Source organism: Bos taurus, chromosome 16, assembly GCF_002263795.3.
Source record: "Bos taurus isolate L1 Dominette 01449 registration number 42190680 breed Hereford chromosome 16, ARS-UCD2.0, whole genome shotgun sequence".
In the NCBI taxonomy this organism is placed as follows: Eukaryota; Metazoa; Chordata; class Mammalia; order Artiodactyla; family Bovidae; genus Bos; species Bos taurus.
The window spans coordinates 39,069,091-39,094,999 of record NC_037343.1 but is presented as its reverse complement, the minus strand read 5'-3'; the positions used below and the strand labels follow the sequence as shown (position 1 = coordinate 39,094,999).

At 40.8% G+C, this 25,909-nt stretch overlaps 2 protein-coding genes across 14 annotated transcripts in view; both read right to left on the bottom strand.

The window, feature by feature from the left end:
- Positions 1 to 4,234: 4,234 nt before the first annotated feature.
- On the bottom strand, positions 4,235 to 8,351 carry MYOCOS (myocilin opposite strand). The gene is made up of 2 exons (XM_059875704.1): positions 8,115 to 8,351; positions 4,235 to 5,146 (listed from the first exon to the last, which is right to left on the bottom strand). The coding sequence occupies exons 1-2, from the start codon at positions 8,207 to 8,209 to the stop codon at positions 5,002 to 5,004; spliced, it is 240 nt and encodes a 79-aa protein (XP_059731687.1). The 5' UTR covers positions 8,210 to 8,351; the 3' UTR covers positions 4,235 to 5,001.
- A 6,184-nt stretch (positions 8,352 to 14,535) lies between these two features.
- The window catches only part of PRRC2C (proline rich coiled-coil 2C), a 95,332-nt gene continuing 83,958 nt past the window's right edge, over positions 14,536 to 25,909 (bottom strand). For 4 of the 13 annotated variants that reach the window (XM_024976100.2, XM_024976101.2, XM_024976106.2 and 1 more), the window contains exons 28-35: positions 25,700 to 25,836; positions 22,391 to 22,622; positions 22,045 to 22,167; positions 20,528 to 20,746; positions 20,109 to 20,212; positions 19,591 to 19,717; positions 18,513 to 18,749; positions 14,536 to 16,447 (exon numbers count right to left, since the gene is read on the bottom strand). In XM_024976100.2, coding sequence (XP_024831868.1) covers positions 16,190 to 16,447; positions 18,513 to 18,749; positions 19,591 to 19,717; positions 20,109 to 20,212; positions 20,528 to 20,746; positions 22,045 to 22,167; positions 22,391 to 22,622; positions 25,700 to 25,836 — 1,437 coding nt within the window. In that variant the 3' untranslated portion in view covers positions 14,536 to 16,189. 13 annotated transcript variants of the gene reach the window in all.

Genomic DNA, 25,909 nt, shown 5'->3' with positions numbered 1-25,909 from the left:
TTATTTTTAAATGTCTAGAGATCTCTTCAAGAAAATCAGAGATACCAAGGAACATTTCATGCAAAGATGGGCTCAATAAAGGACAGAAATGGTATGGACCTAACAGAAGCAGAAGATATTAAGAAGAGATGGCAAGAATACACAGAAGAATTGCACAAAAAAGATCTTCATGACCCAGATAATCACGATGGTGTGATCACTGACCTACAGCCAGACATCCTGGAATGTGAAGTCAAGTGGGCCTTAGAAAGCATCACTAAGAACAAAGCTAGTGGAGGTGATAGAATTCCAGTTGAGCTATTCCAAATCCTGAAAGATGATGCTGTGAAAGTGCTGCACTCAATATGCCAGCAAATTTGGAAAACTCAGCAGTGGCCACAGGACTGGAAAAGGTCAGTTTTCATTCTAATCCCAAAGAAAGGCAATGCCAAAGAATGCTCAAACTACCGCACAATTGCACTCATCTCACATGCTAGTAGAGTAATACTCAAAATTCTCCAAGCCAGGCTTCAGCAATATGTGAACCGTGAACTTCCTGATGTTCAAGCTGGTTTTAGAAAAGGCAGAGGAACCAGAGATCAAATTGCCAACATCCACTGGATCATCGAAAAAGCAAGAGAGTTCCAGAAAAGCATCTATTTCTGCTTAATTGACTATGCCAAAGCCTTTGTGTGGATCACAATAAACTGTGGACAATTCTGAAAGAGATGGGAATACCAGACCACCTGATCTGCCTCTTGAGAAATTTGTATCCAGGTCAGGAAGCAACAGTTAGAACTGGACATGGAACAACAGACTGGTTCCAAATAGGAAAAGGAGTACGTCAAGGCTGTATATTGTCACCCTGTTTATTTAACTTATATGCAGAGTACATCATGAGAAACACTGGGCTGGAAGAAACACAAGCTGGAATCAAGATTGCCGGGAGAAATATCAATAACCTCAGATATGCAGATGACACCACCCTTATGGCAGAAAGTGAAGAGGAACTAAAAAGCCTCTTGATGAAAGTGAAAGTGGAGAGTGAAAAAGTTGGCTTAAAGCTCAACATTCAGAAAACGAAGATCATGGCATCCGGTCCCATCACTTCATGGGAAATAGATGGGGAAACAGTGGAAACAATGTCAGACTTTATTTTTCTGGGCTCCAAAATCACTGCAGATGGTGACTGCAGCCATGAAATTAAAAGACGCTTACTCCTTGGAAGGAAAGTTATGGCCAACATAGATAGCATATTGAAAAGCAGAGACATTACTTTGCCAACAAAGGTTCATCTAGTCAAGGCTATGGTTTTTTCAGTGGTCATGTATGGATGTGAGAGTTGGACTGTGAAGAAGGCTGAGCACCGAAGAATTGATGCTTTTGAACTGTGGTGTTGGAGAAGACTCTTGAGAGTCCCTTGGACTGCAAGGAGATCCAACCAGTCCATTCTGAAGGAGATCAGCCCTGGTATTTCTTTGGAAGGAATGATGCTAAAGCTGAAACTCCAGTACTTTGGCCACCTCATGCGAAGAGTTGACTCATTGGAAAAGACTCTGATGCTGGGAGGGATTGGGGGCAAGAGGAGAAGGGGACGACAGAGGATGAGATGGCTGGATGGCATCACTGACTCGATGGACGTGAGTCTGAGTGAACTCTGGAAGTTGGTGATGGACAGGGAGGCCTGGCGTGCTGTGATTCATGGGGTCGCAAAGAGTCGGACATGACTGAGTGACTGATCTGATCTGATCTGATCCATTACATTTATCATCTCCTAACATATAATTCCATTATTTTTAAATACTTTTTTTCTGTCTTCTTCCACTGGAACATAAATTCCATGGAGGCAGGTATTATTTTGTTCAATAATATGTCTCTAGAGGGAGAATATTCAAACTACCGCACAACTGCATTCATCTCACACGCTAGTAAAGTAATGCTCAAAATTCTCCAAGCTAGGCTTCAGCAATACGTGAACTGTGAACTTTCAGATGTTCAAGCTGGTTTTAGAAAAGGCAGAGGAACCAGAGATCAAATTGCCAACATCCACTGGATCATCAAAAAAGCAAGAGAGTTCCAGAAAAAACATCTATTTCTGCTTTATTGACTATGCCAAAGCCTTTGACTGTGTGGATCACAATAAACTGTGGAAAATTCTGAAAGAGATGGGAATACCAGTCCACCTGACCTGCCTCTTGAGAAACCTTTATGCAGGTCAGGAAGCAACAGTTAGAACTGGACATGGAACAACAGACTGGCTCCAAATAGGAAAAGGAGTACGTCAAGGCTGTATATTGTCACCCTGTTTATTTAACTTATATGCAGAGTACATCATGAGAAACACTGGGCTGGAAGAAACACAAGCTGGAATCAAGATTGCTGGGAGAAATATCAATAACCTCAGATATGCAGATGACACCACCCTTATGGCAGAAAGTGAAGAGGAACTAAAAAGCCTCTTGATGAAAGTGAAAGAGGAGAGTGAAAAAGTTGGCTTAAAGCTGAACATTCAGAAAACGAAGATCATGGCATCCGGTCCCATCACTTCATGGGAAATAGATGGGGAAACAGTGGAAACAATGTCAGACTTTATTTTTCTGGGCTCCAAAATCACTGCAGATGGTGATTGCAGCCATGAAATTAAAAGACACTTACTCCTTGGAAGGAAGGTTATGACCAACCTAGATAGCATATTGAAAAGCAAAGACGTTACTTTACCAACAAAGGTCCATCTAGTCAAGGCTATGGTTTTTCCAGTAGTCATGTATGGATGTGAGAGTTGGACTGTGAAGAAAGCTGAGTGCCGAAGAATTGATGGTTTTGAACTGTGGTGTTGGAGAAGACTCTTGAGAGTCCTTTGGACTGCAAGGAGATCCAACCAGTCCATTCTGAAGGAGATCAGCCCTGGGTGTTCTTTGGAAGGAATGATGCTAAAGCTGAAACTCCAGTACTTTGGCTACCTTATGTGAAGAGTTGACTCATTGGAAAAGACTCTGATGCTGGGAGGGATTGGGGGCAGGAGGAGAAGGGGACGACAGGGATGAGATGGCTGGATGGCATCACTGACCCAATGGATGTGAATTTGAGTGAACTCTGGGAGTTGGTAATGGACAGGGAGGCCTGGAGTGCTGCAATTCATGGGGTTGCAAAGAGTCAGACACGACTGAGCGCCTGAACTGAACTGAGAGCAGGGCTCAGCTCAGATAGTAGGTGCTTGATATTTTTTGAACAAAGAAACAAACAGAAAAAAATATCCTGGAACTTGCTCAGAATAAACTGGAAATAAAGCTGCCACAAAGGGTGCCCCTTCCCAACATTTCCCCTCCTTGATTCTACTCTTAACTGGTTGTATGACCTTAGGCAAGTCACTTAATCCTTGTTCCAGAGCCAACAGAACTTTCTGTAATGGTAGTCATGCTATCTTAACATGCAATATGGTAGCCACCAGTCACATGAAGCTATTGAATGCCTAAAATATGACTAGTCCAAGGAACGGAATTTTATATTTTATGTAATTTTGATGAATTTAAGTAGCCACGTGTGGCTAGAGGCTACCCTATTGGAGTGTCTAAGTGTGTTCTCTCATCTGACTGAGGATGAGGTGATGTGTGTTGAGTCCCCCAGCTGGCAAGGACGGGTGCTCCAGGCATGCTCCCCCCACCCCACGCTGCTGCAGCAGACACAAGGGGAGGAAGCTGACTTCCACATCAATAGCAGAGCCCTCTGACTAGGTGGGGAGGGGGACATAGGCACACTTACAAGGGTGGACTTGGAGAGAGAACACCCACAGGGGCTCTATAAAGAAGTGAATGCAATAAAAGATGACCTCGTTGGGGCCCAGGGCAGTTTTCCCCAAAATGTGCCTCAATAGCATATGGATTATCTTGAATTAAAGTTACTTAAGGGGCCAGAGCAAGAGGAATACTCTGACCCTCCTTTCTGTCTGACCCTAAAAGCAGGAAATAAACCTCTCCTGTAAAAGGACATCCTTATTGTCAGAGAGAGAATTCAAGCTGAGAAGCCTATATAAACAAATCTTGGTGTTTTTTTAAATTTACTACTCGGAACCCAAACTCTGTTTAGATTCTTTAATTGAGCACCCAAAACCTAAATTTATTTGTCCTATCCACTCCTCACAAATGTATTGTTTCTTGGTCTAAAAAGTATAAAAACTTCCTGCTTTGGTCCCATTTCCATGACAACTTCACACGCATGAATCAAAATTTGTTTTTCTTTTCCTGTTCATCTGTCTGGCATTAATTTTATTATTAATCCAGTCACCAAAACTCAAGAGGGATAGAGGAGGAAAATAGCACCTGAGGACATTTCTCAGATGTGGACTTGGATGATCACCTCTTTGATGCTTTCAGATTCTTCACAAGAGCCCTTGGGAGTCCTTAGAGGTGCTTTAGGGTGTCTTGAGCATGGGATCTGAGCAGTATTCTTCTCCTCCCTAACTAGGTCACTTTGCACTTGGCTGCTTTTCCAGTTAAGTATCTTCTGTTAGAGTTTGAAGTTCACTTAAACCTCTGAGAAGCAAAATTTGAAAATGTTGTCCATAAATGTGAAATACAGCCCAGTCCCAGCCCAGAAGACAGGACGCAGCTACAAAAGAACATAAAACTACTGTGCCCCAGGCTGAGCTTTGAAAACCCAAACCCCTCAGAGTTCTCTGGAACTCAGATCTTTAAATTCACAGAGGCCTGGACTTTTCACTCATCCAGATTTATTAACAAACATTGGAGGCCTGGTCACTTTTTTTTATTTAATTCAAATACAACTGACTACCATAACTGTTCTCTAGCACAACAAAAATTGACTACTGAATATGAACATCATTTGGCTTGAGACCAAAGATTAAGTGCACGAGGAAGGGTAAACAGTGTTCAATGGTGGTTGAAGAAAACTGGGAAAGAAAGAATAAAGATTTGCCAAGACATTCTTCAAAACCAACCCCAATGACTTCGCAGAAACAGTTTTCTGGAGTTTTCTGTCAAAGTCCAGTTCAAAATGACGGATGTTTTAGGTGCTTAGGAAGTCTTCAGCTGGAGAGGGAGGTGGGGCTGGGGGTACTTTGGGGCTAGCTGCACTCGGGAGGGCTTGTCTGGATTCCACATCTGAGGGTATTTCCCCAGCGTCATCACTTTGCTTGGTAAATCTTTCTTCTCTGGGAGGAAAGGCACACTGAATGTCATTTAAATAAAACCGGGATTTTTAAAAAGGAGGAAAAAAGAACACCCAGGTCCCAGCCCCTAAAGAGAACACTCAGCATTTTAGATGACATCCTGCCTTACCTAAAATGACATACTCTCTATTTACACTTTGCATGTCATTTCTTCTCAAAGAGAATTGAACCATCTCCTCTGGTCCCACGGAACCAACGTAGCTGGGGTTCACCTCTACCAGCCAGCTCTCTGTAGTTTCTCTAGGGTAGGCTCTCTCTCTCAAGATTTTATTTGCATCTGGCCACCTGAGTTTGGTCCCTGGGTTGGGAAGATCCCCTGGAGGAGGACATGGCAACCCACTCCAGTATTCTTGCCTGGAGAATTCCATGGACAGAGGAGCCTGGCGGGCTACAGTCCACGAGATCTCAAAGAGTCGGACACGACTGAATGACTTCCACTTTCATTCTCTGGCCAGTTCAGCCTAGGCTCACTTCAGCTCTCCTTTATGCCCAGGCCTCACTCCACCCTGTATACACCCCTTCCCTGCCCCACACCCAGTCTGCTGGGTTCTCCTCCCCTTCTGCTAGAATGCACCATGCATCTCCGTTCTACTCAGGGCTTGGCAAACCCTGCCTTCAAGGGAATAGCCAGTCAAGTGATTCAAGATTCAGATTTAACAGTTCTGTACCTGCTATGGATTAGGACTTGGAAATTAACTAGAAACTAACTACATTTAGATTCTCAGTGGCAGCTCACTCCTACTAGTTTTTTTTTGCTGAGGAAGCTGAGACAGGTGATTCACTCAGGTCATGTGGCCAGTATAAGACAGAACTGGAATCCAAACTCAGATCTCTCTTGACCACAAGCTCAGTGCTGCATCTCCCAGTCAGAGCTGATCCCTAATGTTGCTGAGGGGGTGTGGGGTAATGGGGGAGGGGGTAACAGGGAAGGAAGCCAGGAGAGGCCCCAGAACTGTGAAACCTCTTTATTCTTGAGTGGATATTAACGTACAGTGACCACAACCCCCTGGAGACAATGCCCACTCTCACAGTCTAATCAGTCAGGTCAAATTTGCCATGTAACCCCATCAGTAAAATGTAACACCTCCATGATAGGGGGTATTGCTCAGTAGTGTCTGACTCTTCGTGACCCCATGGACCATAGCCCACCAGGCTCCTCTGTCCATGGGATTTCCCAGGCAAGAATACTAGAGTGGGTTGCCATTTCCTTCTTCAGGGGATCTTCCCAACCCAGAGATTGAACCTGCATCTCCTGCTTGGCAGGTGGATTCCTTACCACTGTACCATCTGAGAAGCCCTTAACACTTCCATATCTATGATAACTAAGAAATTGTACATGATTTTTAAAATCAATTCACTAAAATCTTACATTCCAATAAACACTGAAGTCAAGAAACACTGTGAACAAACTGGATGGAGATCCCTATTTCAAATTTTTTACTTTTGGCCAATTTTTTCAGGTTTTATAAAATCACCATTTTAAAGCTCATACTATATCCAAAGAACTCAAAAGTGTCAGCCCTGCTGATTGTTGTTTACCCATATTTGAATTATTAGAATTATTTCAACCCAGATTTCTTGGCAGAAATTTATGTTAGGCCACTTGTCTCTACTGAGGGTTACATTCATTGAGACTAGATGCTATAACTTTAAAATCACAGAAACACCCAAATTGCAACATGCTAGCATGTGCTGCAAGTGAGTGAAGCAGGCCAATAGTGCTGGACTTCCTCCAGCTTTTTATCTCCCATCCTTCCATCGGAATCTACACATGACCTCCTAACACACAGCGAAGGTACAGCATCAAGTCAAGTCAAACATTAACTTCAAAAGAGCTCAGTTTTCATAGAAATTGGAGTCCTAAAGTTTTTGTTATGAACCTTTATATATGAGATGTCTTGGGCATCCTACTGGATCTGGGGATTTCAGACCAGAGAGGAGACAGAACAGCCTACTGTGGATATTGTAGGCTTGCCAGATTTAGCAAAGTAAAACGTAGGTTGTCCAAGTAAATTTCAAATAAACAACTAACATTTTTTACTGTATTTATGTGTGTGCTCAGTTGTGTCCAACTCTTTGTGACCCCATGGACTGTAGCCCACCAGGCTTCTCCGTCCGCGAGATTTCCCAGGCAAGAATACTGGAGTGGGTTGCCATTTCCTCCTCCAGGGGATCTTTCTAACCCAGGAATCAAACCCGTGTCTCCTCCATTGGCAGGAGGATTCTTTACCACTGAGTCACCTGGGAGTTCTCTTTTACTGTAAATATATCACAAATCACACAGATTAAGTTAGACCCAAAAAACTCCTTCTGTTGTTCACCTAAAATTCAAATTTAACTAGGCATCCTGTATTTTATCCACTGACCATACCATCCAGGGAAGGTTGTCAGATGGTGGACTTTTTGAGAACTCCAACATGCAGCTCAGGCAGCTAGCTACTTCAAGGCAGGCAAACTCTCTTCTGTGGGCCAGACAACCTGCTGAGGTCTCTCCTATCTAAGGGCGTGCTAGCCCAGTCCTGAGCATCAGGCATAGAGTGGTGAAGGAGACAAATAGTTCTTGCCTTACAGGGAGCTGACCATCTACTTGGGAGAGAGAAAGAGCTTCTTGGCATCCATGCTGTCCCCAAATCTTGCAGCAACATACATTTTTATATTGTGAGGGCACATCAAAACTTCAAAGTTGTTGTCAAAGTGATCCTCACCCCTCAGTCAAGAGCCACTGATCTGAAGTCAATCCCAGTACCCTTATCATTGTCTACTGAAGGACCACGTGACACAGGTCTGCTTCCCACTGTGGGTGACAACGTGTTTTCTCATCCATAAATTCTGCCCTGCTGCAATAGATGGATGCCTTTACATAAACCTGAATCTAGAAGCAGTCCTTGGCCTTTGGCGTGCATCAGCATGTGTGCCCCATCCCAGCCCCCACCACAGATCCCAGGAGTACCTCCTGGTCATGGTGATCCTGCGCCTCATCACCTCGGAGGCCAGGTCTCTGTAGGGGAGGTTAATGCTGTAGCCCGTGGAGCCTTTCCCAGCCATGGCTTTGCACTCAGAGGGTTGAGATTCACTGACACCTGTGAATCTAAAACAAAAGCACCAGCAAACCTGCTTCAGGGATCAAAACAGCTGTGTCTGGGTCCAGCATGGCAGGGTTTGCAGAGGACTCTCCCTGCCTGTTTTCTCAGTGGGTTCCTCCACAGCCCACCCCTCTCCCACTCCCTGCCCCACCCCTGTCCTGAGGCAGACATCTTCTCATTTCAATGCCTGCCCTGGGGAAGAGCCAGGCCTCCCCACAATTAGATACAGCCGGTATTATTACCCCAACCTGGTGATATGGAAACCGAGGGCAGCTATGGCTCCCCCAAGGGAACAGCTGAGGAAACAGAGGCCCAGAGAGGTAAACTGTCTTTCCCGGGGTTGCACAGCTGGGCCTTGTCCTGGCTGCTTCCCCTGTAGCGAGCACCACTCCCTCACAGCCCTTCCTTCACAGGGCTGTTTGGCATCACTGAGGCACACAGAGCCCTCTTCCTGGAACACTTCTAAGAACAGGAAGAGGGGGCTTCTCTGGGACTCAGTGGCAAAGAATCCGCCTGCCAATGCAGGAGACACGGGTTTGATCCCTGATCCGGGAACATCCCACATACCACGGAGCAACTAAGTTTATGCACCACAACTACTGAAGCTGTCGAACCCTAGAGGCGGTGCTCCGCAACGAGAGAAGCCACTGCAACGAGCAGCCCACTCAGCGACGAGGGCCCAGCACAGCCGGAAAAACAAGGGACACGGGGTTGACAAGGCTACTTGTTCAAAGGCACTGGAGGCTTGATACTGAGAAGAGAAGCAGCAGCAGTGGGAGCTCTTAACAGTCAGACATTGTGGGATATCCTTTTACAGTATCTTATTTGATAACCACAGTAACTGCAATGTAAGTTATTATGATCCCTACTGAAGCGCTTGATGAGGAAACAGCAACAGAGCAGTTAGGCAGCTTCCCCCAGGGCACAGAGCTACAGTCCGAACCTAAGGTCAGTCTGGCTTCAAAGACGCCACTGCAGAGCCCGGCGACTCTCCAGTTCTGCCTCGGTGCCAAGTCATTTCCAAAGGAATAAGAAGTGAATCTCCATTCCTGGACACCCGGTCACACTCTTGAGGTGACATGGCTGTTCTCAGAAGAGGAGTTGCAAGGGCCTGAACTCACCAGCCTGACGTTCCGTCTGCAAAAGTCTGTTCTCAGGAGGAAGCCCAAGAGACTCACCTTTGATGTCAGATCAACTTAGGATATGACCCCTTCCACACCTCAGCTCATGGTCTTTAAAGAAACACCCTTATTCTGCACAGACTGTTCATACATCAGTTACTCCACAGCCTCCATGAAGGAAAAGGCCCAAACCAGCTCACTGCTGCCAACTGCCTCCTGGGCCTTTTTATCCTCTTGTAGTCAATCTTTCTCAGCTTGTGTTGGTAGATTGATTCGTGCCCTTCGAAGGTAACAGCTGACACAGGTGTTCCCTGTGACCTTGATGAGAAATCCCCAAGATGTTGCAGGGAGGAGACGGGTCTTGAATGCAGAACAGGGGAAGGGACTTCAGCCACATGTGCAATGAGGAAGCACAGAGGCCAGAAAGCAAGACATCTCAACCTGTTACCTATTGACATTCTAAAAACTAATTCATGTCCTCCCCTCCTCCCAGCAGCATGATGACTGATTTCCCCTCCTTCCTGATGACTCAGCACTTCTGCTGAGGAGGCAGGTGCTTTGGCTTTCAAATAAAAGTGGTTGATTGATTTCAGGACTCTCAGTTTTGAGCCAAATGATACTGAGCAAGTAATTTTAGCTTTTATGAGGCTAGGTTTTTCTACCTGTAAGAGGAGTAATATTCATAGCATCACTATTCATAATAACCAAGACATGGAAGCAACCTAAAGGCCCACCGACAGGGGAAGGATAAAGACGGATGCGTGTGTGCACGTGTGCACACACACACACACACACACACACACACACACACACACAATGGAATACTACTTAGCCACAGAGAAGAATGAAATAATGCCATCTGCAACAACACGGATGGACAGAGATGGCCACACTAAGTCAGTCAGACAAAGATAAATACCATATAACACTCTAATCTCAGATATGATACAAATGAACTGTCTATGAAACAGACTCACAGACACAGAGAACAGACTGTGGTTGCCAAGGGGGAGGAGGATGGGGAAAGAGGGGTCTGGAGTTTGGGGTTAGCAGATACAAACCATTGTATAATATAAAGAATGGATAAACAATGAAGTCCTATTGTATAGCATATGAAACTATATTCAATATCCTCTGATAAAACATAATGGAAAATAATACATATGTGTATAACTGAATCACTTTGCTGTATTGCAGAAATTAACACTATAAATCAAGTATATTGCAGTTACAATAAAGAAGCAATACTCTCTCCCAGGGCAGTTGTGAGGATCAAGAAAGTATTTGCAAAAATCCCTAATTTAGCCCTGTTTTGGTCTTAACTATTTAAATGCATGTCTATATAAACATATCCGTATATATGTGTATGTGTGTGTGTATATATATATAAAACCCAGGATGAATATGAATATATATGTATACTGCCCCTCATGTACTACCACGAATGTAAGCTTTTCCTCACAAATTCCATGACTACAGTTTCCCACTCACAAAACAGAACACGAGAATATGTATTCTCTGTAACATAATAGAAAAATGTACAACTATCAATATTATTACTAACTTTACAACAAGGGCACTGAAACTTCTCTTAGGCTCCCTTAGTCGTGTGGAACATAGACCAAGGGTATCTCCCAGCTTTGCAAATAGCTGAGAAGAGAAAAACAAAGAAGGGGAAGGCCGAGTTCCAAAGAATAGCACAGAGAGATAAGAAAGCCTCCTTAGGTGAACAATGCAGAGAAACAGAGGAAAACAACAGAATGGGAAAGACTACAGAGCTCTTCAAGAAAATTACAGATACCAAGGGAACATTTCTTGCAAAGACGGGCACAATAAATCACAGAAATGGCAAGGATCTAACAGAAGAGAGTAAGAAGAGATGTAAAGAATATACAGAACTGTACAAAAAAGGTCTTAATGACCTGGATAACCATGATGGTGTGATCACTTACCTAGAGTGTGTGGAGTGTGAAGTCCACACACACACACTTCCTGGAGTGTGAAGTCAAGCAGGCCTTAAGAAACATTACTACGACCAAAGCTAGTAGAGGTGATGAAATTCCAGCTGAGCTATTTCAAGTTCTAAAAGATGATGTTAAAGTTCTTCACTCAATATGCCAGCAAATTTGGAAAACTCAGCAATGGCCACAAGACTGAGGTTGGTTTTCATTCCAATTCCAAAGAAAGGCAATGCCAAAGGATGTTCAAACTACCTCACAATTGTACTCATCTCACACGCTAGCAAAGTAATGCTCAAAATTCTCCAAGCCAGGCTTCAACAGTATGTGAACCGAGAACTTCCAGATGTTCAAGCCGGATTTAGAAAAGGCAGAGAAACTAGAGATCAAATTGCCAACATCTGTTGGATCATACAAAAAGAAAATTCCAGAAAAACATCTACTTCTGCTTCATTGACTACCCTAAAGCCTTTGTGTGGATCACAACAAACTGGAAAGTTCCTAAAGAGATGGGAATATCAGATCACCTTACTTACCTCCTGAGAAACTTGTATGCAGGTCAAGAAGCAACAGTTAGAACCAAACATGGAACAGACTGGTTCAAAAGTGGGAAAGGAGTACGTCAAGGCTGTATATTGTCACCCTGCTTATTTAACTTAAATGCAGAGAACATCATGCAAAATGTCTGGCTGGCTGAAGCACAAACTGGAATCAAGACTGCTGGGACAAGTATCAACAACCTCAGATATGCAGATCAGTTCAGTCACTCAGTCATGGCTCTCTTTGCGACCCCATGGACTGCAGCATACCAGTCTTCCCTGTCCATCACCAACTCCTGGAACTTGCTCAAACTCATGTCCATCCAGTCGGTGATGCCATCCAACCATCTCATCCTCTATCGTCCCCTTCCCCTACTGCCTTTAATCTTTCCCAGCATTAGGGTCTTTTCCAATGAATCAGTTCTTCACGTCAGGTGGCCAAAATATTGCAGATTCTATCCTAATGGCAGAAAGTGAAGAGGAATTAAAGACCCTCTTGATGAAGGTAAAAGAGGCGAGTGAAAAAGCTGGTTTAAAACTCAACATTCAAAAAACAAAAATCATAGCATCTGGTCCCATCACTTCATGGCAAATAAATGGGGGAAAAATGGCAACAGTGGCAGACTTTATTTTCCTGGGCTTACAAAATCACTGCAGACGGTGACTGCAGCCATGAAATTAAAAGAGGCTTGTTTCTTGGAAGAAAAGCTATGATAAACCTAGATAGTGTATTATAAAGCAGAGACATCACTTTGCCGACAAAGATCCTATAATCAAAGCTATGGTTTTCCCAGTAGTCTTGTATGGATTTAAGAGTTGGACCATAAAGGAGGCTGAGCACCAAATTGATGCTTTCAAATTGTGGTGCTTGAGAGTCCCTTGGACAGCAAGGACATCAAACTAGTCAATACTAAAGGAGATCAGTCCTGAATATTCATTGAAAGCATTGATGATGACACTCCAATACGTTCACCACCTGATGGGAAGAGCTGACTCATTGGGAAAGATCCTGAGTTGACAAAGATTGAAGGCAGAAGTGGGTGACAAGAGGATGAGATGGTTGGATGGCATCACCAACTCAATGAATAGGAGTTTGAGCAACTCCAAGGATAGTGAAGGACAGTGAAGTCTGGCGTGCTGCGGTGCATATGGTCACAGAGTTGGACATGACTTACTGACTGAACAACACTACCAAGTTATAAAAAGATCGTGACTTCTGCCTTGGTGCTTTTTTTGGATGTTCCTGGAATACATATGAGTACCCATGTGCCTTTCCCTGCGGTTAAGAAAGTGACTGCTTTGTGTGGGAGGCCTACTTGGCCATTCTATTCTCCTTAATTATACCTAATGTACCTTTGGCAGGAAGGTTTAAAAAAAAAAAGCAGCACCTGAACCACGTCATTCTGGGCTGCTGAGGAAGGAAAGTTGGTAATATCTATGAGTAGTTGTTTTCCCCCCGAGACTTGAAATTGAACACCCCCTATTGGCAAGGGCTTCCCAGGTGGTTTAAGTGGTATCAAGAACCCACCAGCCAATGCAGGAGATGTGGAAAGTGGTTTTGATTCTTGCGTTGGGAAGATCCCTTGTAGTAGGAAATGGCAACTCACTCCAGTATTCTTGCCTGGAGAATCCCCTGGACAGGGGATCCTAGTAGGCTACAGTTCCCATGAGGCCACAAATAGTTGGACACAACTGAGCACATCTCTTGGTAAAAAAAGAGAAAGAATACATTGATCCATCCTCTTTCTGTCCCTCTACATCATCCTTGAACCTAGGACTTTCTCATCTGGAATCTCAAGCCTGATTAATGAAACTTCCTTCCTTTAATTCTCCACTGAATACTAATGCATTTATTTGGGAGCTCCCTTTTCATTTCAGGTGAATAAATTGTTGACTTTGCTTTTTTTGCTCAGAAACCAGCTAAGACCAAAATTTACATATAAATCTACTTATTAGCTAGCGTGTCAATAAATCAATTAGTATTACCCAAACAATTTTAGGTTTTAATCATACAATCAAGTTAAGCAGTAGGATCAGGGGGAAGACAGAGTGACTGGAAAATGGTCCCAGGAAATAGAGGTCAGGTATCAGTGACGGCAACCTGCAAGACTTCAAGCCACCACTAGACTACACTCAGGTAAGAACCGTCTTCTACATTCCCAGCACATGACAAATATATGTACTTGATCAACTGACTAAATTATATCAAAGCCTCATCTCTTGCTTAAACTCTAGTTCATGTAAAATATCCTTCTCCTTTGATATTTCTCTGTCCAGGGAAATGTGTGTGTTTTTGACAATAATTCTTTGGAGTAATTCTATGTTGGAATATGGAGTAAATTAGTGAGTCTTGCCCAAGCTTTACTAAGATTTATTTTGGGTCCCTCCATTTCCAGCCAGAAGAATGGTGATTCTATTGTCTACATTCAGCAGTTTACAACACCAAGAAAGACGACTCTCCTCTTCCTTGACAGACTGTTTTCAAATGAACATGGCTACCTCGAGAACAGGGGCCATACATACTATCCTCAAAAGACAGTCTTTACTTTGACTGAATAAGCTTTATAGTTCTTCAAAGTCAGAAATCAAGTTTTGGGGTGGCATTTTTTCCCCCTAGAGCATAATGTACTCTTACTTCAGATTTTAGGAATGGATAGGAAGCTCCAAGACTCATTATTTAGAGAATACTTTATTAGTTTCTGTAATCAAACCCATGTAGATAAGACCTTACATATTTAATACAGTGTGTTACCCCTGTACAAATGGAAAAAATTATGTTTAACGTTTCTAGACCAATATGGCTGTTAATTTCTGTACAATGCCAACCCAACACGGTACAACTGGGATACTTTTTCCAAAGTTGACAGCACAGCTAAAGTTTCCAAAAATTCAAATTATATATATATATGTATATATATATATAGATTTATTTATTTATATAAAAAGACCAATAGCAGTATGTTATGCATCAATAGCAGCAACAGCTTTTCCAAGTTCTGCAGTCATCTGAACAAAATTATAGAGACATCCAGCACACTCCATTAAAAAAAAAAAAAAGTAAAAAAACAAAACCTCAGAAAACAGCTAAGTTCTGTTACTGTTGTGGTACCTGGCACCATTTTTTAATTACGTTTCTCAATCATCATCTGGAAAGAAAACATTCTAGAATAACGTCATTAAAAACAGATCTGATAAAGCACAGTCACTACTACATATCATAAAGCAGGTACAAGATATTTTACATTCACAGAGGTATGATACAGTACTGTCCTACATCTATAATACTAAAGGATATAATTAAAAAGGCATTATTTGAGACTTGATTCTACTTTCCAGCAGAGGGCCCAAAGGATGGTTATGACACAGCTCTGGTACAGAAATGCACCTTCTTAGATAGGATTTCCTTTCTTCATTGGCATAGTTCTAGGTACTCACTGCTCTTCATGAACATCAGCTAAAAACCGTTTAAAAAAATAAACAAAAACCAACCATTGGATTCATACAAAGATGACTGAGGAGAGGCAAGCAGGACTCAACCTAAGTAGTATTTGACCAACTCCGTCATGTCTGAATGGTTAAGAGCTTCACGGAAGAAAGGAGATGCCAAGTAGCACTTCAAAGCTTTGGGCCACAACCAAAACACAGCATCATTTCAAACAGTAGCCAAACACTGCCCACTTGGGTATGTTCAAGGATGTTGACGTCAGTATTTCATCATCTGCTCACTCATCCAGGAAGAAGGGGAGATCAGTTACTGTACTTTGATTGTGTTCAACTCAATCACCATGTTACAAAAATAGCAAGCTGCCATAATAAAAAATAAGGCTCCTCTATCCAGCACCAGTTATCTTCTGTTCTTCACCACCAAGCCCATAAATGCTCTAACCATATTCCAAGAACATGAGGGAGCACAGAAACCACATCTGATGTCTTAGCTGGGACCATCACTTTGTTCAGGCTGAGCTATTCCTCTGTGGTGTTATTTCCCTCATATTTCTGGTGTTTCATCTAACCATAAGGATTTTAGTTCTACATTATATGCACTCAGGAATGTGTGCACGTATTCACATACAAATTCTGACTGAAGATGCATGGCCGTCAACAGAGTGCATGTTATACAGTAGGTGCAAGCTGGCAAAGCCTCATTTACGGGTGCAGCAGCTGCGTGTCAGTGTAAATTGCTCCTATGTCCCTTGTGCACCTCCAGGCTCTGGACGGGATACTGTCAGAGACCACTTTGCCCCTTTGGCTGATGACATTGTCTAACTTCATTCTCCCTCTTTCCCCTCTCCCTTCCCCTTCCCCCTGCAATAACCCACAGCCTTTAAGATTTTGTTTCTTCGGTTTTGATCGCCTGAGGTTTGATTGGTCCAGTTCTAATAGGTTTGGTGGCTATGGTGGGTGCAGGGGGTGGCTTTTCTTCTACTTTTTCCTGACAGACACCAGGAGGGTCGGTCAGGGTTTCAGGAGGTTTACTTGAGTCACTGTCCACTTTCTGGGCTTTGCCTCCTATCTGTTTGTTCTGTTGCTGTTCAGAGAAGAACCGTTGCGTGGACTGAAGAACCTCTGCTCTCTGCTTTGCCTTAAAAAATGAGAAACAACAACTGAAAATGCTGCAGTATAACCAAAGCCTGTCAATCAATCTCAGTTCAAATCTTTTTACCAATCACAAATCAGTTTTCCCCACGTTGGTTTGGCCCCAAAGTACCTCATTGATCTGTCAGCTTTTAATGGATAGATTTCTTCCTATTTTTGAGAACATTCCATGTGATTCAAAACAAAAACAAAACAAAACAAAAACTGAAAAGAATAGGACCACCTCCCACCATCTTTCCAAAGTTTGCCCTTGTAAAAAAACAATAAAATATAAATTGCTGTTGGTTTGTATCTTTTCTGTAAAAAACTTATTGATATCAAATTTTATTTAGGGAGCCTGCTTGCAAATTTGAAAACATATATATGTAATACTTAAAACTTCTATTTATCAATATGTGGTCTACAATAAAATGAAAAGGAAGCACTTATATTGTGGCATTACCAACACCTAGGACCAAATGTCTTGTGGCTGAGTCCTCTTCCCACAGCTCTCTTCTGCAGGGGAAGAGCATCAGAAATTAGTAACTACAACTTCACTTGATCACTAAGTTCTGATAGCTCCTACCACATTCTGAGCTGGTAAAATAATTTCCTAGTTTTATTGACGCTGTGCCCCCAAAGAATATACTTACGTCAATCTGTAAATTATACCACCATAACATACACAATTAAGACTAAAGTTTCTACACCTCTTGCATATAACAAAAGCTCTTCATGTTCTACAGGTAACCTGTACTATTCAAAGATCTGAAGCAATTTCATGACATCTGTATCCTTTTCCACCCCATTATTAAGCTCTAATGTAATTTCCAACATGCGGATGTAGGAAAATCAAGTGGCAAGGAGGCAATAGAACTGGAAACCAAGGCCAAATGGTTTCCAAAGATTTCTACACATATAGTATTTTTAATAGTTACAAATGGATGGAAATCCTAGGTACGCAGCCTTAATAAAAGCAGATAACATTCAACAAGTGTTTCACTTCAGGGCAATCTTTAAATTTGATTATTCAGGATCACAAACAAGGGACATCAACCCAGAAAGAAACTTTACTGAATCAACTGAATTTTCTAACAGGATTGTCCTAAACATATTTCTAATTCAGAATAAAGTGTGACTATGGACATTTCCCATTTGAAAGCGGTAAGCTTTTTTTTGTTCTCATCTTGCCTGATATATATACTGACAAAATTGGCAGAAGTACTAAGACTTTAAAAGTCAAGTCTAAGTAAATATAGAAACAGAAATAAATTATTCAGCTATCTGTACTGGCAGACAGGTTAAGTTTATGCTGCAAGAACTGTCCCCACACAGACTCCTCAAGGCACCCTTCTGCGTTTAGCAAACCTCATGTTTATCAGTGCCTTTTATCATGAAGGATCCCAAAGTGCTTTTTGAGTTCTTCATCTACAACTACACAATCAGTTGTGGAATACGGATGCCTCAAATGGCAGGCAAAAAAAAAAAAAAAGATATGAAACCAGTTTGAGAAGAAAACTATACTTGGATGCTTGGATGACTCATGAAGGAAGAAAAATCAAGATAACATGCCTTACCCATTCCAGAGGTTTCACATAACAATGATTTATATCTTGGGATGGGGGTGGGGGTGGGAAGGGAAGAAAAACCAAAAAGAAAGAAAATGGGGAAGCCTGTAATAATTCATATTACTTATTTGCTCTTCCCAAAAAATATACCAGCTAAACTCAGATCTCAAACATTTATTCTATAAACAATTCATTTGGCCACAGAGTTTAAAACGTTAACTTGTTTGCTGACTATAATTGCAAAAATAAGAAACAAACAAAAAATAAAAACATAAAAAAGAAAAAGAAAAGTGTGTGTGTGTGTGTGTGTGTGTGTGGGGTGGGGGGAGTAGGAAGAAAAAAAATTAAATTAAAAAAAGGAGGTGGTGATGAACAAAAGTAGTTAGTGTGGTCAAGTCTGCTAAGACAATGAATGCCTGGATAGGCAGTTACGGGTCCAGAGGCATCGTAAGACATGGTTCAGAGACAGATTCGTGCTCTGTTGGCTGTTAACACTGTACTAACCTTCATGTCTTGTTCAGCCTTCAACGCAGCCTGGGCCTGATTACCTCTGACTCCAGATAGTGATCCACAAGGACCCCTGGCTACATGTGGCAAACGAGCATGGCTCATGAGGCCTGTGGTCAGCGGAGGAGGCATCTGACTGGCCAGTGCCATTGGTGGCCTCTGAACAGGCGCTGGGAAGGTGTTAGTATGTGGGGCTCTTACCAATGGAGGGACCAGGTTAGGTTGAGAGAGAATCTGAGTGAAAAAAACAAAACATACAACATTGAACTGTTAAAAAAAAAAAATTGCCAACTAGACTAGGTTGGCTTATACCAGAGTAAATCTGTGCCCATTCTGCCAGTGAAAGGAAGTGTATGGGTTTGTGCCATTCTATTACAGGACCAAGAAGAAACATTCTCCATGCTTGGAGAATCTGACAAAAATTAGGCAAAGCAAGCTATGGCACTTCAGTTGGTTCTAGCATTTCAGCTACAAATTCTGAAGGGGAAATAGAAAAGCTATTAAATAGGATATCTTTTTAAAAAGATATAATTGCAGAAAAGGCACATATACCAACTATAATCTGAAGATAAATGAAAATACTACTAATCAACAAATATATGAGAGTTCTTATCAACTTTAGTCCTTCCATAGGATTAGCGAAGGGAAGAGAAGCCAACATGTTTACACATATATTAGAATGTCTTTTAGAATTTCTGTATCAATTGCATATAGTTACCTTTAGAAAACAAAAACCAAACCCCCCTCCCCAACTTTTAAACTAGAAAATGTTAAGCACTGGGACCCTTCTCTGAAAAGTCAGCTTCTTCAAAAGATAAAAGGTTTGGGACTGAAATAAATTTTTAGAGCTGTGTGGGGAATCTTTTGACTATATTTCAATTGTCTGCTTTAGAACTATATGGTTACTACTTGTGTCTAGCTAAAAATTGTACAGAATATATTTGAATGTCATAAATTTACTAAAAGCTGTTTCTAAACTGGTTATAATATGGCAGGATTATAAAATCAGAGAATTAGCCAGATTAGCAATCACTCGCAAGTAAGTAATACTCATTTCTCATTTGTATCTGCCCACCTGGGGTGCAAACTGTGTAGGAAATGGTTGTGCCATTCTCACAGTGGCAGGGGCTGACTGGAACTGCTTCTGATAGACAATGCTGTTCATTTTGCTGGACTGGCTGTTCGGACTTGTGGAAGTAGCCCTTGGAGAGAAGCCATCACTGGTCAGTAACAGTAGTGCCATGTAAGTAATGCTGTTAGTTTTTAGAGACATGGCTTTTGGTAGATTCATCATACTTGGTAGTTGATGAAAATTTACTGGAGATACCAAACATTATGCTGGGAATGGAAGTGCAGATGTGAGAAAGCATACTAGCTTGATTTTCCCAGGGTTAAATTTTTTTCCCCCTTAAAACAGAGTATAACAAATACATTCTTATTATAGTTAAGCTTAAATAATAGTTTAACACTGTGGGTAAAAGTATGAGAATGTCTTATACTTATTATAGGAAAAGTGACATATTAAGTATCTGACAGAAACATGCTACTCAGCTATTTGGAAATTCTATAAGCAAATTTAAATGCCCATTTTACCGGAAAGGACTAGATGTTGGTGTGGTGCTTCTGCCACTGATTGGAGGAGTGCCTGGTTTTATATCAATGCCACTTCCAAAGGCTTTTAGTTCCATTTCAGACATCTGAGGAAGAGCATAAAGTAAACTTAACATTTTTGCAATTCCATAAATTAAAGTGCTGTGTTTAGTATTTTATCTATAATTTCATCTGGCATAGAGCAAAGAACCTTAGAACAAGATTTTATGATTTCTTTGTTATAAGGTAAAGACAGAGGGCCTAAACACATTAATAGTAAGTGGATTAAAAAATAAGTATACTGAGCCTGACATTTTTGGGGGAGTGAAAGAAGCTTGATTTTTATAGACTATACAGATACATAAATCTAAACTCATGGCCTTAAATTCTCAAAAAAACTGCATACATTTCTCTTCACTTACTTTTCCTGTGGTTGCGATCATGCTATGCTGTGTTCCAGCAGGGATCAATCCCCTGAAAGGCTGGCTTACTTGTGCAGTACGACTCATGCTCTGGGCCTGTGCTTGTGGGGCAGTATGCTGTAATGGGGGCTGAAGAGTCTGAGGCAGAGCAATTAAAGGCTGCCCTGTAGATCCAAAATTAGGCAAAGAAAGTTGGGATGCTGGTAAAGGTACTGTAACCTAGAAAATAAGCAAACAGAAACTGTAGCAATTTGCTTAATCTGTTGTATGTATATCCCTTTAACTATATACATGACTCTTCAAATACTTCTGAGTAAGATTTTAAACAGAATACTTCAATCTATTAATATATTTCACATGTAAATATCTTGATTAGTGACTACCTCCATTCTTTTATTAAATGTGCAACAATAAAACAGATTAGCAGTAGAGAAACTCTGTATGAAATAATTATGACTGTCTTTGAATCCACAGTATGTCTTAATAACCCCAGAATACAATAAAATCATGAACATACACTTTAAGAAAGTAGTTACAACTTTCATTTTTACAATAGATATTTTTTATATTATTTTAAAGGTGTGGTCAAAATGAGCTTTGACCAAAAAAAAATCTTTCCGGTGTCATACAAATAGTATTTAATTTGAATGTCAATACGGTGATATTTTCTTAATTTTCACCCCCTAAAATATCCACCAAAAATAGCTATGAGAAGATGACTAACGGCTTGCCTCTCTCCTCCAGCCCTCCACCAACTTTTTAAAGAGTAAGCTGATTTATGAGATTGTCAGAAGGCAGTTTCATAAACATATACATTTCACTGAAAATTATTATTACATTCATATACTTAAGAAATTTTTTTGTTATTTTTACTCTATCATACTCTGCTACACAGTCCTATGTATTATATTAACTGGTGTGGGTGGTCTTCAGGGTCTTCCTTCACCTCTAGCATGGATGGGTAAAACATTTATCACACTTAGATGTAACTGCATGTACTGGACAATAGTTTTCCATTGTGGACTTTCCATTGTGTCCACAAGACTTGTGGACTCTTTTGTTAAAATAATTGATTATATAAAAATCCATTTTAGGGACTTCTCTGGTGAACCAGTGGCTAAGACTCCATGCTCCCAATGCAGGGGGCCTAGGTTTGACACCTGGTCAGGGAACTAGATCTTACATGCCAAACTACAGATCTTGTATGCCACAAAAAAGACCTTGTGTGCTGCAACTGATACAAAATAAATATTTATTAATAAACAAATAAAAAGAAGTCCTCTTTAAAAAGAGGTAAAGAGCATTACTGATTTTATGGGAAGTGAGGGTGAGAAGAGGGGTGGTGTAAGACTGAAACATGTCCCACTACCAGTGGACCCCAGAGAATTCCTAAATTCCTCAGGAAAAAACTCTGAGGCCACTGGACCATCTCCCCATCTTGGTTCTATTTTAATCCCCCAACAACAACAAAAGCAACAGCAACAACAATAATAATAAAGAAAATTGAGGAAATTTACCATGCCATAGTTTACCTGCTGGAGAGCACTTGGTGACTGGGCAGTGTTATAAAAATTTGTCTGACCAGGCTGTTGTACTTGTCCAGAATAAAGATTTGAAGCCTGGGTAAGATTCGCTCTAGCCTAGAAAATATTTTGTAAGAAGTAGATTGAAATACTTTCCAATTCAGGATCAAAGGTTACAACTTCAAAGTAATCTCAAAGAATCTGATTAGCATTAGACAGAAAGGAAGATCTTATTTTTTCATTGTGTCTTTTAACATTTTTTTTTTCCCCAAAACTCTTTCTTAAATAATTTGCTGAATAGGAATACAAAAACAGTGCGTGATTCTAGCTCTTGCCTTACCTGGAGAAGATGTGTATCGATCAGTTGAGAACCTCCTAGTCCTGATGCCTGACCCAGCTGATGTTCATACAATATGGGAATAGGTTGAGTATTTGAAGTTTGTTGGAAGGCCAGACCTGACTGTGCTTTGGCAAGTTCCTGGTGTTGGACAGCTGGAAAGTTGTGGATGGCAGTACCAGAAAGGACCATAGATGGCTGGGACAGACTGCTTTGCATAAAGGCTGGCTGAGATCTACGGAAGTATTAAAGAGAAAGGCATGTTTTAATCCGAACTCTTAAGAATGAGTATCTCAAATGACCAAATACTCTACTTAGCGTAACTAAAGAGGTAGAGAATACAGTGTCTAAAGCACTTGTTTCAAGACTTATTGAGCCCTACATACAGTAGAGCTCTGCACGTTAAACTTCTGGGAAAAGACTTATTATTACTCTTGCTGAGAAAATGCTAAGATTTTCTTCTCTTTAACAATGAGAATAATTCTATTTTCCTGTGTTCATTAGTAAGCTCAGAACCAAATCTGTTGTTGTTGTCTTTGGTATTACCAGTCTATTTGAATTTATAGAACCAACAGCTCTGATTTTTAATATCTGTATTTCATTACAGATAATATATACATAGTATACATATATAAACATGTAGTACATATATTTCAAGACCTCTATGGAATAAAGCAGAGTAGCAGTTAACAACAGGAGCACCCACAAAATTCCATTTTGTTAATTGAAGCATAATGGACTCATAACATTAGACTAGTTTCAGGTGTACAATGGAATGATTCGGTATTCATACATATGCAAAATAACCACCACAATGAGTCTAGTTAACATTAGTCACTACACATAGTTACACATTTTTTTTTGTGATGAGAAACTTTTTAAGATCTATTCTCTTAGCAATGTTCAAATATGCAAAACAGTATTATGGCCAAAGGGTATATGACTCCCTTATAAAGGGGATGTAATGTACAACATGGTGCCTATAGTTAATAATACTGTATCGCATATTTGAAGGGTTTTTAAAAACATACAATGCTGAAATATAACCCCAGACTGCCCTATTATTTCTGGGATGGAGGCAGGAACAAAACCCATTAAGCAGGAACACCTTTCTAGGGACACAACTAATTTTTACAACATCTACTTATAATGCTTCAAACATAAAATGTGAAAACATCAGTATACAGTTAAAACTATACCATCTTGGCAGAAATTAACGCCAATGATTCCCTGTTAATAAATACTATGCTAATTAGGTTCAGAACATGAAACAGCAGAATGATGTGGAAGGGATACAAACAACTACTTTCAAAGTCGAAACTGGTGCCTTTCAGGTAGCCATTTGTCACAATTACATAGACATTTACATACATACACACACACACGTTACATATAACATATATATACTTAAAAAGTTCATCTTCCAAGGGCAATTGTTAAAATGGGGGTTACAGAATGTCGGTGCATTGCAAATTCATCTCCCATGACTATTGAAGACATTACTAATTACTGAACTCGGTTTAACACAGCTCAAAGGTAGCAAACTTTTCAACAGTGTTTCAAACAGCCAATTAAAAGGAGATTGGTTTTGAGATTAAATCTATTTGCTATTTCTAAATCTACTAAAGTTTTTTTTATAAATATATACATTTTCTGGATTTTTACATTTGTGGAGTTTGGTTTTTTGTTTGCTGTTGAGTGCAGAGTCTTAACCACTGGAAGTCCCTCTACTCAACTTTTAAGTTTTACTACAAATTTCAATATAATCTCAAATTTAACAACATGAAAGAGACTGCCTATAGTTATATTTAGGGTAATAATTTTACTTGTACTGAGAATTTTTTGGAATAACCAAACTAAATGACAAGAGTAATATCAGAATTAATTAATTAGTATTAATTATACAGATGTACTCAATGCTACTGAAAAATCTTTAATAAAAAACAAAAGTGAGAGCCCCATTTATTAAGTTTACCAATAATTCTGCTCCTTTGAGAAAGTGTGACTAGCTGAGACCACCTTCTTTAGGAATGAAACATGATCTGTAGAAATGAGCTATATCAATCAATGCCAATTTTAACCTATAAAGTATGGAAATTCTACCTGAATCACTTGAAAGCAAATTTCCAAAAGAAAATGTCTAATTTTGCAAGCTAATTTACACTAAATGTCCTGAAAGGAATTTTTCTTTTTGATGGTTCAGAGCTATTACCATGAGTACTGATGACAGATGTACCATGATGATGACTGAGTTATGCCATCATCACTGCTATTATTCAACCCTTAGGCAACGGCACCCCACTCCGTACTCTTGCCTGGAAAATCCCATGGATGGAGGAGCCTGGTAGGCTGCAGTCCACGGGGTCGCTAAGAGTCGGACACGACTGAGCGACTTCCCTTTCATTTTCACTTTCATGCACTGGAGAAGGAAATGGCAACCCACTCCAGCGTTCTTGCCTGGAGAATCCCAGGGGCGGGGGAGCCTGGTGGGCTTCCGTCTATGGGGTCGCACAAAGTCGGACACGACTGTAATGACTTAGCAGCAGCCACCCTGCCAGTCTCATTAAGTTGGAGATGAGAGACACCTGGGTTAAATCCAGGATCTGCCACTTATTTGTACTGTAACATTAGGATAAAAACAAAATAAAACCCACAACCTCTTCAAATGTCAAACAGGGATGACTTAATCTACTTTATCTGGTCTTGGGAAAACCAAATAAGTTAGTGTATGTCAAGGGCTGAGTAATATATATTAAGTTGGATAAAGATCAGTTTTTATTACTTGCTTAATTGCAAAGATAACAGGATGAATCTTTCAAAAGAATGGTTTCTTCTATACGATACTCATATACGACAACATACTCATCACTACTACTTCTGTTCTGTTTCAGACACTCCACTTCTCTCGCTTTTATTACATTCCATCCTGGCCTCTGCCTTCTTACATACTGCTATCATCTGCTGTGCCTTAGCTCTTACACAGAGCAAGTCTGATTTACAGTTGTTAGCAGCGAGGTGGCACTTACACCTTTAGGTCCTTAAGCAGTTTTTCTCTGTGATTTCTAATTTTTATGGGACTGCTGTTAGCCTCTTCTTCAAGAAGCTTTGAAGCTTCACTTTGTTCAATAAAGTCTGACAGAAATTACCAGAGGCTGAAGTTCATGACACACATGCAAAACAATTATATAATGCAGTTTATAAGAAGGTCATCTTACTTTTGGGGGGAAGGAGGGAATAGACAGGATATGGCAAGAAGGTTCAGCATTTACATTGTTTCCAACATCATCACAAACATAATTATAAAGCATTTACCTGTATGGCTGAAGTGAAGAACTGAATAGTTCCTGAGCCTGGGAAACAGCAGGCCCAGCACCCAAACTCAGCTGGGCCTGATGCTGTCCTTGCAGTGGGGCATAAATAGGGATTGGGATCTGCTGAACTGAAGTTGGCTGCAATGCAATGTAAAAACAGTATGTGAACACCACATACACAAGCGACACACTTGGAAAATAAAAATGTAAG